Below are 12,511 nucleotides of genomic sequence, written 5' to 3' on the forward strand. Positions count from 1 at the left end.
ATTGTAATTATTTCACCACTATGCAAACATGGCTCTTTCTTTTTTATGGACATTCATCCTTATCTCCTAGAAGGAAGAGAAAGATGTGCAATAGTTGACATTTCCTAACAAACACACAAAAAATTAAAAAGAGAAATCAAAAGTAAATGAGAATATCCTCAAGGAAATAGTCACCTTAATTTTAAAATAAAGAGTATCGTCGACAATCTTACTAACAACCTCAAGCATTTCCTTATGGCATATTCAAGTTCTCAATAATTCCCATATGGGTAGAGAGAGATAAGACATGACAATCAAATATATGTTTGTTAGGACCTCTAAACACCAACAAACAAAAATATAAAGAAATGTTTGGCTCTCAATATTTCAAACAATACAATTTCTTACTTTATTGCACTCCAAATGATATGGCAAGCTTCTTCCAATAGCATATACAAATATAAGAAAATGGGAAATGGTGAAAAGAGAAAGAGAAGTGGTGCACATGGGAGAGAAATGATAACTCAAACTTCTTCCAATTGTGCAAAATAATAACATATAAAGAAAAATGGTGAGAAGAGAAGGAAGACGAAGCAAAAAAAAAACAAACGAACATGTAGAAAGTACAAAAGTAAATGAATTAAAATTATCAATGTCCAAAAAGGAAACATAATCAAATGCAAAAAACATCCATCTAGATGTCTTTTTCCAAGTCGTAGTCAATTTTATAAGGAATGCAACTATTAAATACGAAAGAAAATAAAAGATTGATTAAACGGAGAGAGGAGGAGCCATTGTTTAATAATATTTTGGCCCTAAAATTAGAGAAAAATATGCAATTAGTAAGGTATTCTTCTTCCCCTATTATTATCTAGTTGGGATGCGATTAAGAAAAAATCCAAATCCTTATATGGCCCATTTGGTCTCAAAATTGGCCCTAATGGAAAGGAGAACCTTTAAATATAGTCAACATGTATGGCCACAATGACCCACATCTGAGAAGACTGATATGGAGCACTTTGAAGGCCATGGACTTGGGAAAGTTTCTCATTTGGTGGAGATTATAACATGCAAGGGATTTTGATGCTTCTATGTAGTCAACCAGATTGTATGGGGAGGAATTGCAAGTATGGGAAGAATTTGTGGAGCACGGAGTTGATTGATATCAAGGATATTCTTTAGCATAGCAAGATGTCCATTTAACTTTCAACTCACTTAGCTATACCCAAGACATTGGGCCAAGATGGATAGATTGTATGCAACCCAATCAGGGAAATGGTTGCCCATTGTGGTCACTCTTTCTGTTGACTTTGGCCAAATGTTTTCAAAGCACCTCCTAATCTTGTCAATTTTAAATATGTGAGTTGTGTATGCATGTAAAGGAAGACAATTCGTTGATAATTAGCCCTATGCATTTCATTAGCTTGAATTTAGTTATATTTTCGATGGAGAAATTTCTACACTTAAGGAGGGTAATTCTTCAAGATGTGATATTGTATGGGAATGCTTTTCAACACACTACAACAAGGTATAAAGCTACAAGGAGTTTGGTTAGGATAGAGGAGAACTAAAATGAGGGGAAGAAGCTTATAAAATTCTCTCAAATAGAGCCAAGCGCAAAAGGTTACCTAAGCAAAAACTTACTATTTTAAGGAAAGCTCAATCCATTAGATGCATAGCATTAGCAAGGGAAGTTGAAAAGGTGAGCCTCATATACAATAGGAGGCTTATAGGGGATCCTCAATGCCTCACATGGACCTTCAATCAAAGTCTTAACAAGAAAAGGCTCAAAGAAAGTTTAATATCATTGGAAAATGATGATGGTTCATGGACCATTAATGAGGATAAAATTGCACAATGTTGTATGAGATATTGCACTAGCATTTATGAGCATCCAGGGGTTTGTGAGGAGGCAATTGTATCTTGCATCCTTGGCAACATGCAGGAAGGTTGTCTCAAGTGAAGATAATCAGATGTTACTTAGAGAGTTTTCTACCAAAGAGCTATGGTTAGCTCTGAGCAATCTAGGCCACAAGTCATCGAGGTCAAACATAACAATAGTGGAATTTATGATATTTGTAGCGATGCTATATCTCAAGGGAGGACCCCTTCCCATTCATGTGGCCAAGATCTAGGATTGTGTGGTAAGCACTATCAATGCTATCGGGAGAAAGGCAAATTGCTTGTGGCATGGAACTAGAGAGCCATCTCTCTCATCCCAAAGCAGAAGCATTCTACCAAAATTAATCAATGGAGATCTAACTTTAGTGAGTGTGCTGTATAAAATCTTTGCTAAAGCTCTAGCTAACAAACTTTCTCTTATTTTGTAGAAATGCATCAATCTACATCATTGTGGTTTTGTCAAGGGGCGAACTTTGGTGGGCAATGTTTTGAATGTGGCGTCCAATCTAGCTAAGAGAGGCATCTAATCAAAAGGTGATTTTTCCCAAAATTGATGTTGGGAAAGCCTTTTATAAAATCAATTGGAGATACCTATAATTGGTCATGAAGAAGATGGGGGCTTTGATGAGAAGATAGCCACTATTCCTTTTGTTATCCTCAAGCCAGGGTGGTACTCAATAGTTTACTGGTAAATCCTTTTCGAGTTTTGTGGGGGGTGAGGCAAGGATGCCCCCTTAATCCCATGCTCTTTCGCATAGACATGCATCCCCTTTTCTATCTCATGGAAGAAATTGCTAGCGATGGTAGGTTGGAAGGGATAAAATACAATATTTTTTTTGGTATCTCGAGCATTATTTTCTCACTTTAATACCAGTAGAATTTGCTAGCGATGGCAGGTTGGAAGGGATAAAATACAATAATTTTTTTGGTATCTCTAGCATTATTTTCTCACTTTAATACCAGTAGAATCTTTTCGCGTGTAATAATGGGCAAACATTTGCTTGAGGTTGACAATAGACCACTGATGCTTTGTCTCACGTAGAAGCATGATGTGCCCACAAACTGCCTTTCTAGCAACACTAATTATTGGATGCAAAAAGATAGCAATAATATTATGAATTTACCAAGATACAAAAGCAGAAGTGACTCATAGATCCCCCCCCCCCTTCACCCCCATGGACATTTCCCATCAAGAAGTCCTCTCTATCCTAACTTACCAACCATTGTGAGGGCATCGATGACAACTCTCTATGCAAATACTCTATCCCTCAATGGGAGCTTTAAGGCCCACACCCTTCAAAGATTATGAATAAACTTTCATCTAAAATCTCCAAATTTTAGACTTTAGTAATTCTTGCATTCATAATGCATTTGCTACAAAACAATTGTTTAATGATTAGCATGTGCAAATTTGCCAACTTATTTCCACTTGAGCAGGGGCATATCAGAGTGCCTACTATAGCACCTTTGCCCATCACTTCATTGATCGTCGATGCTATGAACTCCCCTACCAACCAAAGCCTTAGGTGAACTCCATACTCTCAAGTCTTGCTCCCTACTTAAATGCAAGAGCTAGACCTTACAAATGCCTTTTTTGGCTAAGGAAGTGCCCCTTGCCATGAGGGTATGCACCAACAATGTCTAAAAACGCCCTAGTCCAAGACATTTTCCTTTGAATGAAGCATTAGGCTTGAGCAATCAATCTTTCCTTTTAAGAGAATTTTCCTCCAAGAGGAGAGTAGATGAAAAGGAATGCCCTACACATGGACCTCAAAGATTATCTATGAGAAAAGGATGTCAAATTTCCCAATATTCCACTTACTACATAGCTTCTTATTCTTGTCTATGAAAATAATGCCCAACATCATAATTGACCGAGTCTTCTGTTCCTGAAATCTTTTGAGCAATTTAGCCTGCTAGCTTTCAACGATTCACCAACTTAATAGCCCATAGGAAAACCTAAGTACTTAAAGATTGTACCTCTATTCACTATTTTCCCTTTCCAACCAAGTTCCATCAAAGAATCCCTAACAAGGCTAGTGAAGTAAGATTTTTGTAAATTAATCTTGAGTCCCACAACTCTCTCATAAATGTCTAAGATTTGGAAAGCAATCTTGAATCCCACATCTCTCACATAGATGGTTAAGATCTTGAAAGCACTCTCAAGTTTAGATTTACTAGCCTTTAACATCATAAGGTCATCTAGGAAGCCTTAACTTGTCAAATGCCGCCTTCTACATTCGATGCCTTCCAATCTACCATTTTTGACCATTTCATCCATCAAACAGAAAATAGGAGTTGCAATTGCAAAAAAGGAAGAGCTTAGAGGGCATCCCTACCTCACACCCCTTGTGCACATTGAAAGGCTCCACCAATGAACCATTCAAAGAAACAAATGCCGATACATTATGGCAATTCTATCCCCAAAATCCATCTTCAACAATGTCTATTTCAAGAATTCCCAACCTACATATTGCCAAAAGCTTTTTCCACATCAACTTGTAACATGACAACCTACTAACTGAGTACTAAGTGATAATGTTTAGAGGTATTGTCCAAGGTGCTTCTCCTCTTCATAAAACCATATTGCCACATGTGAATATATTTCTCCATTAAAGGAGCTAACCTCAACACTAGGGACCTAGTAAATACCTTGTATACCAACCTAGTTAATGAAATTGGCTGCCACCAATTTGTTTGCATGCACTATGCTTGTTATGTGATGAGTGTATTGATGCTCTTCCTCCACATACTAGGAAGGACTCCTCTCCCAATACATGTTGACCATATGTGTCACCTCATTCTTAATCTTGTGCTAGAAATGAACCATCATATATTTCAAATTTCATCATACTCCAAAGATTTCCTTGCTCAATCTCCTTAGGCATTGGCTCCAAATTTTCCTACACAACTATGGGCTCACACTATCCTTTCTACTAATACAATGTGCATAAGTGTTCCCACATATCAACAATCTAATCCTGGTCCATCACCCAACTTTCATCCTCCTAAAGCAAAGCAACCAAATTGTCCTTGGTTCTTTCTCAAGCTTTGATAAATTGAGAGGACACACATTGCATATCTCCCACCATCCTTCTATTATGAATCAAGTTGACTCTCTACCAAAGCAACCAAATTGTCCTTGGTTCTTTCTCAAGCTTTGATAAATCTCCCACCATCCTTCTATTATGAATCAAGTTGACTCTCTCTACCACTTTCAATAGAGTTGCGTGTCATGCATGTCTTAGTAGCTAAGCATGATGGAAATCCTCCAACTCACTGGCCGTGAGAATCTTTTCCTTTGCAATGTTTGTACAACAAGCAACACACGCCTTTTGCTCATCTTAGTTCCAATCTCTCCTTTTCACAAAGCCAAGATCCTACAAGTTACAATACATAGACTTCTCCCTTAAGATGTCTAGTTGCAAAACAGTGATAGCGAGCCCTCAACCATGTAAATGAGGCAAGATTGCTTGAAATGTCTAGAATTAGCTATTAACCATTTATGCTAACATTTGTTCCTGCAAAATTCAAGAGTGCAATGACAAAATTGCAAGAAACTATCAAAAAGAATAGTGCAATGACAAAATTGCAAGAAACAATCAAAAAGAATACAACCCTAATCTACCTTCAACTCCACAACCAAGGAAACTAGTCACCCTTGTGTGTTATCAAGTTTACTCACATTATTTTCCCATCCTTCTAATTCCTCTCCCTAAGGTCTGGACACTTGTGATGCATCAAATCCTCCAAGCACCATGTAAAAGTTGCCTCCTAGTAACCTTTAACAATATTCATGTTGCTCAAATTCTACCACATGATCTTCCTCACTCGAGCATTCATCAAGACCCACAAGTATTGACAACATCTGGCAATTTGTTATTCCGTAGAAAGCATTTGCTACCACCAAAATCCTGCCATTTGAGATTTGAAGCTTCAGTTTTGTCTCTCTGAACACATTCACAACTGTGGCCCAGCTTGATTCTACCGCTACATACACTGACTATTCATTTAAATAATCGTAATCATAAAAAAGGTAGAATATCCAGGCATAGCAACCACAGATCAATGGAAAAATTAGTTCAAAGATATTGGATGAACAAAAGGGCAAACAAGACAATTTAAGACCACTAATAAGAGCATTCAATGGTAAACCCAAACGTGTAAGAGTAAACATTACCATTCTGGCGAATATTTAATAAAACAGTTTAAAGATTCAAGCTAAAACCTTCAAAAGGACCCAAAAATGTTGAAAAATGTGAATATATACCTTAAAACCAACCCCAAATATTGCCATATACCTACAGACAACTTCTACTAGTATTACTGACTTCCGCCCATTTAGAGGACATCCAGTCCAAATGTCCGGCCTTTTTCACAAAACAAAAAGGGAACAATTATTGACAAGAACTACCATGAAATGAGTACTTGTAAGTTTTGGAGAAGGAGCACCATATAAAGGGGGAAAGAATATAGAAGCTGGGGAGCCATGATGTCTGTGACACGACTCAAATAAATATATCCCAGTAAATTTCAGCATTGCCACCCTGGATTCTGGGCATCTAGAAGACAGCCCTGGGTAGACATGTTTTGCAACATTACAGGCAGTGAATGTAAATTTTGAGATAACACAGACAGAACAAATACAAATGTCAGAGTCACGAGTACAAAAATGATTGACTTATCAACCTAGTAAACCCCAATTCAGCTCAGGACCGATAATAGACCAGTCGGAGCCCCGAAATGCATCCATTTGACTCAGGATCCAGGTCCTCTATTCTCAAACAATGGTAACACCACAGCAGTGAACTCCATCCTTCGAGGAGTATTCTGTCCAAAATTGTGAGACTAGAAAAATGTCTACCTAAATCTATGGCTAGAGGGACCCCAAGTTGAAGACAAGGTGATCCCAGTACAAGGTTTGTTATTGAGAGGGACAGGGAGCAAGTGCATCAAGTGAGCATCCCATTCCAAAATCCTCCTCTAAACCATTAGCTGTTTCAAAGAAAACCCCATGAAGGGCCTTCACACATTCCTCTGCTTCATCATCATTGACTATTAGTGCAATATTCACCTGCACAGAAAGACAAACCTCAGTCCCAAACAGAACAGAGAACATTTAGGTCGAGCAAAGATGGAGCAAAGACAATCTATTACAGCGCAAACAGGCAATATTCTACTTGCAATAAGATAATTCTTCACTACCTTGGATGCTCCTTGTGATATCATTTGCACATTTATCGCTTGCTTCCTGAATACGCAAAAAACCTGCAGGCACATATATCTCACTCTACTGTATCAAAAGCCTCGCCCAATAGCTTTGATGTTTGTCAAATACCTCCAGCCAAATTACCTTTTCCAAAATTAAAGATGAACGCTCCACATTTCCAATCAGGGATATGATCGATCTGTGCTTCAAAAGCTTAACCACTGCATACTCTGAGAGCTCTTTTACCAAATGGTCCAGTTCCTGCACATAATATTCAGGGTTATGATACATCTGGCCTGTTTACACAAAGTATGTGGACATTAAAAGTTCCAAATGTGTCAAAACCTCTAGTTACCTCTCTCAATTTTTCCATAGTAACAAGGGACAGGAAACAGGGATGGGGAACGGGAACAGGAAAAGGAACAGGACAGCCATGGATTGGTCATTCCCTATAGCTATATAGTCATATGCAGTAGTCGGGATGAGAAAAGGCGACAAGAAACATGGATGGGTGACCCAAACATAGTCATTCCATGTTGCCATGGATTTCTCATTTTGACAGTTTGCCAACCAAAATCAAACATAACCATTTGCTCACCTACCACTGCATGAGGACACGCATGCCAAAACTATATATGATGCTCGTGCCAGAAACTATTTGAGATCACAGAGAATAACCTCAACTGACTGGTTTCTCTAAAGAGAGGACCAATCACATGAATCAAATGTTTCAATTCTTAAGAATTCAATCCCATGAAGGATGCCTTCCCAAATAAACAAAGATTGCAGACCAGACACAGAAATTAGCAATGTAAACAGGGTATGACAAAGATTATCATCATGAAAAAACACTGGCAACCCAAAAGTACTAACCAAAACCACTGAAGTCTGACTGTGTAACAGTCATCTTTTTAAGCTGGTAGCAGTTTTGGTATTCCAAAGTGATAAAAGAGGACACAGTTTCCGGAATGTAAGATGATTCGCCTTGCCTAACTTACCTATTACATTTTGCTTCTAATACATGCGGCAGCAAAAGCTAGACAATGTTTAGAACGAGCAGAAAAGTCATAGGATTAAACCATGGTAGAGGGGACGTACACTTGCCTGTTGAATAAGCTCTCTATCCCACAGCTTGGATGGATCCAAAGTGAGTGAAATGCTGACTTCACTGGTTGCTACCACATCAACTGAAATTTTGAGAGCAGCAAAAATGGAAAACATCTGCATTTGAGATAGAAACGACTAAACTCAGTACATAAAGGGTTTCCTGAAATTTGAGAGACTGCTGATTAGAATTTCCAGAAATCTTACCTTGGCAAGAAAACCAAACTGCCCAAGCATGCGAGTACTGACAATGTCCAGCATGGTAACATTCCGTTTCACGACTATACTTGTAAGCCAAGTCTGGGTCCAGAAGTTTGTGATGATATGAGGACAATGTGTCCTAAGTGAATTTTGAAAGTAGCTAAATCAGACAATGTACAATAACATGAGGGTACCTTGCTCAAATCTCGTGATTCCTTGATAAGAGTTCCAGGAGCTTGCGGATTGTAAGAATTCTTGACACGAACTGGTATTTTCCCCTCCCTTGCAGGCCTCATGGACTGTGGATGAAGGACCTGAATCACCAGCCAACATACACAAAGATCAGCCCTCAAATAGCTTAGAGCTTCAGGAGGAATGGATGTGTGTTGGAAAGGCTCTTGAAACCTGAGCACCAAAGTAAGCCAGCTCAGCTGCTTCATCATATGTCAAGAAAGGTACAGGAGCAGCTGCACGGTGGATATTTGGATCACATGTTAAAACCCCATCCACATCTTTCCATACCTAGCAAAGAAAAATCAATTAGTACACTCCAACTTGTCAAAGGACCTTGACAATCCACTTCTCTACCTGATTTTGACTCCCTAATTATCCTTAAGAGGTTTAGTTCTGACATCACCAGAGAGAAGAAACTCCAGCACAACCAAGTGTTAAAATTTGCTTAGAACCCAGGTTAGTAGTATTCATGCAGCATGCACAAATAATCCATCTTACTACATCTACTACTTGCCTTATTGCAAATACTGAGCTCACTCCAACTATCGATACAGGTGAATACACAAAAATAGAATAGGATGCTACTAGTGAGTACCACATTGCCAATTTAAATGGAAACCAATCATAATTGACTCTATTGCAAAAATCATGCAGTCGTACATTCTAGACGCACCTGGATCTCTCTTAGTCCCAGCGACTTGCCAATAGCTGTAGCAGTCAAGTCACTTCCTCCCCGCCCTAATGTGGTAATAGCACCTGTTCTTTGTCCCTGTCAAGATTCCCAACAGAGCCTGTTCTTATGAAAGCAAAAAATATGAACAATGATGAAGTTAAAAACGAGTTAAAAGCATACCTTCCCTAAAAATCCTGTAACCACAGGAATTGCTTGGTCTTTCGACCGGTCACTAGTGAGTCTCTTAGCCACAGCTGGATATGTTGCTTCGAGAATGTCAGCATTTGTGAACTCATCGGTGGTGATGAAGCCAATGTCAAAGGAGTCATACTTCAACAGAAAATAGAGTTAATAATCTCCCACTTTCCATCTCATGATCTCCTTTATGGAGCTACATTATATTCTTTTACAGAGCAGTAATTAGAGATCAAGACATGCAAGCATGCAGACACCTCTGTGACAACAGTGTAGCTCCAGAAAAGTCCAATCTGGAGATGAAATGAGCAGTTACCTGTTTGGCATTCGCACCTCGCTGTTGCAAATATGCAGCAAATATTCTGGTAGAAAGGCGTTCTCCAAATGATACAAGAAGATCCTTTGTACGGTTTGTAAGCTCCTTCATGACAGAAATACATGAGAGCAGACGATCCAACTCCTCCAGAAGTTCTGCAAATTAAAGCACAGAAGCAGCTTTGGTGAACAATTATTGAAATTCACAGTTTCACTGTAGGTCATCATCTTCTCTGTTAAACTACAAGGGCTAGAGCTCAACAGCTGAAGCACATGCTTGCCTGTAATCATTGCTTGATCCACTCCAAGTTCTTTAGCTGTACTGTCATATCAACCAATGGAGATAACAAAACGTAATCAATACTTGTTTGAGAGCACCCTAATAGAATCAGCCATGTTTTAAGGAGTTTAAACTACCTGAGGTGGAGATCTTTCACAGTATTAAATTCAGGAATGGAAGCAGACATCCCAGAACCACAAGCCATTGCAGCTTCTCCAGCCTGTCCGACGATCCAAACGCTAAAATTGTGAAAGTATACTTTTATTGCATTCCAAATTACATATTCCTCAAACAGTAACACAGAGTGGATGGAGTACATACATTTTCACACACCCCCCCCCAAGAAAAAGGGAATGTAAACATCCTAATGGTGGGTTCACAAAGGACATCAAGACATATTTCAGATGGTATGACTTTTTACCCCTTAAGCTTGGGGTATCTATGCACATATCCAGTCTAAGAATTCATATTACACAGCTTACAATTAGTGGACCTCCAGGTGTTATCGTTCACTTAAGCACACAATTGAATATGTGATTCCTAAGTATGGTCAGTTCTGCACATCTGCCGGTCATTTTGAGCTCCCTTAATGACCTCTGATTGATTTAAACAAAACCTTTCTATCAAAAAAAGCTTCGGTGACAAGGCATGCATGTCAAATTGGACATGCTTCTGAGTTTCAGATGCCATACTCTGTGCCTTTCAATCTGATCAGCTGCTTCTCTATTTTTCACAATGCCTGTCCTCTCTATGTCAATCTACCCTAAGTTCATCTCTTCTGACAACGCAAGATTTTCTTCACCAATTTGCACCGTTGAAAGATGCGGTTAGAAATTCAAGCATTCTCACCAATTGGCACCATTGACGATTGTCAAAATTCAAGAATTTGTCTGTTGGGACAATGCCAATTTTGTAAAGTAGACTCGGGAGAAGCAAGCATGTTGCAGTGCTCACCTTCAGCAAGTTGTTGGTAGTTTTTCCCATTGCTGAAAGAACTATGATGGGGCTCTCCCGGGGGACGAAGCTGAGGATGAGGTCGGCAACCTCACGCATCCGCTCAGCTGACGCTACTGATGAGCCACCAAACTTCATGACCACAGTGAAACTCTGGCCAGGGGCACCGAACTGCACACTGGAGGCGTCCTCCTTCTCGACAACAGCAGCAGCAATGCCATTGGTCCCGCACCGGATGATGGTGGACCTGCTGCAGCAGGTGATGCCGCCGATCCTTCGTCTGGCCTCTCTGGCAGAAACCCTAAGGCTGCAGGCTAGGAAGGAGGAGCTGGAAGAGGAAGAGAGGGAGGTGGTGGATGTTGCAGACTGGCAGCGCGATGTCGACTGATTGTTGGATGGGGGGAGGAAGATGGATGAGGAAGGAGGTACCGAGAGGGCATCTGCCATGGCGGGAGAGGAAGGCCGGGACTGCGCCTGTGCAGATCTAGACCTCTCTGTCAGAAGGGCATGATCGCCGAGGCCCTGCTCCGCTCACTCCCTCTCCTCTTCTCTCCCTGTCTCTTCAGCCCACAAACGATGGGCAGTAAAGACAGTCGTAAAGCCATTATATAGGCTAGTAAAGGTATGTAAAACCCTCCTCTTCTACATCCCTCACAATAACTTATTTTCCCTCGTGCTTTAAAGCATTAGTCTTCCCTTTGTATTAGGACAGTGCCACTCTTATTACTACTTTATTAGATACTTTCAAGAGTCTAACAAGTGAAGATAGTTACGCTTTCAGTAAACAAGAACCATGCCACGCGCACAGGTTGATTGAAAAAACTTGTGTAGATGTGACAAGCTCTGTTATATGATAAGGTCATGAAGTAGCATTAATAATGTTGTGGTATCAACCACAAGAAGGAGAAAGAAGGAAAGGATCTACTACAAGAGGAGCAAGAAAGCTGTTAGCTGCTCAACTCCTATCATTTGTTGCCATGTATGCAACACTAGGGGAAGTAGTCATGACACCCTCATTTTTGGAGGGTACTACCTCGACTTTTTAAAGTTTCGAGAAAGTTGTTGTGAGTGGACCCAAATGCTTCTAAAGGTCGAAGTCTCGCTTCCACATGGTCCTTTACTTTCGCTAAGTTGTATATGGACATGGGCATGTCCCTACTCTAAAGAGACAAATGAATATGTTCGCTTCACTTTCAACATTTCCACAAAGTTTAGCGTTTTTGTAACATTAAAGTATTGATCAAGAAATAAATACCTTTTTCAAAGTCATGTTTGTAATAAGAGTCATGCCACACAAGGTGACTTCAATTAATAGGACCTAAGACTATGGGAAGTGCCACATGCACCTCCGCCTACCTAACTCTACTTGGAAGACTAGTCAATCCATATGAAAAGCTTGCATGTAGCTGGATGTGCAGTCCACAATGGTGTTCAATTTATGTTTGCGATGGTGAGTTGTTACAAA

At 39.8% G+C, this 12,511-nt stretch overlaps 1 protein-coding gene across 2 annotated transcripts; it reads right to left on the minus strand.

Moving 5' to 3' along the window:
* Positions 1-6,389: 6,389 nt before the first annotated feature.
* LOC148016584 (aspartokinase 2, chloroplastic-like) lies at positions 6,390-11,636 on the minus strand. 2 transcript variants are annotated; one of them, XM_087663791.1, is made up of 13 exons: positions 11,047-11,636; positions 10,230-10,312; positions 10,094-10,134; positions 9,814-9,968; positions 9,483-9,632; positions 9,303-9,398; positions 8,801-8,917; positions 8,590-8,709; positions 8,402-8,494; positions 8,195-8,311; positions 7,235-7,351; positions 7,087-7,149; positions 6,390-6,955 (listed from the first exon to the last, which is right to left on the minus strand). In XM_087663791.1, exons 1-13 carry the CDS (start codon positions 11,491-11,493, stop codon positions 6,806-6,808), a joined length of 1,749 nt encoding a protein of 582 aa, XP_087519917.1. In that variant the 5' UTR covers positions 11,494-11,636; the 3' UTR covers positions 6,390-6,805. The 2 variants fall into 2 exon arrangements, with proteins under 2 accessions (XP_087519917.1, XP_087519916.1); XM_087663790.1 differs by having other exon boundaries at positions 8,189-8,311.
* Positions 11,637-12,511: the final 875 nt, after the last annotated feature.

Source organism: Lygodium microphyllum, chromosome 23 (assembly GCF_053477565.2).
Source record: "Lygodium microphyllum isolate KBCC chromosome 23, Lygodium_microphyllum_v1.1.10, whole genome shotgun sequence".
NCBI lineage: Eukaryota > Viridiplantae > Streptophyta > Polypodiopsida > Schizaeales > Lygodiaceae > Lygodium > Lygodium microphyllum.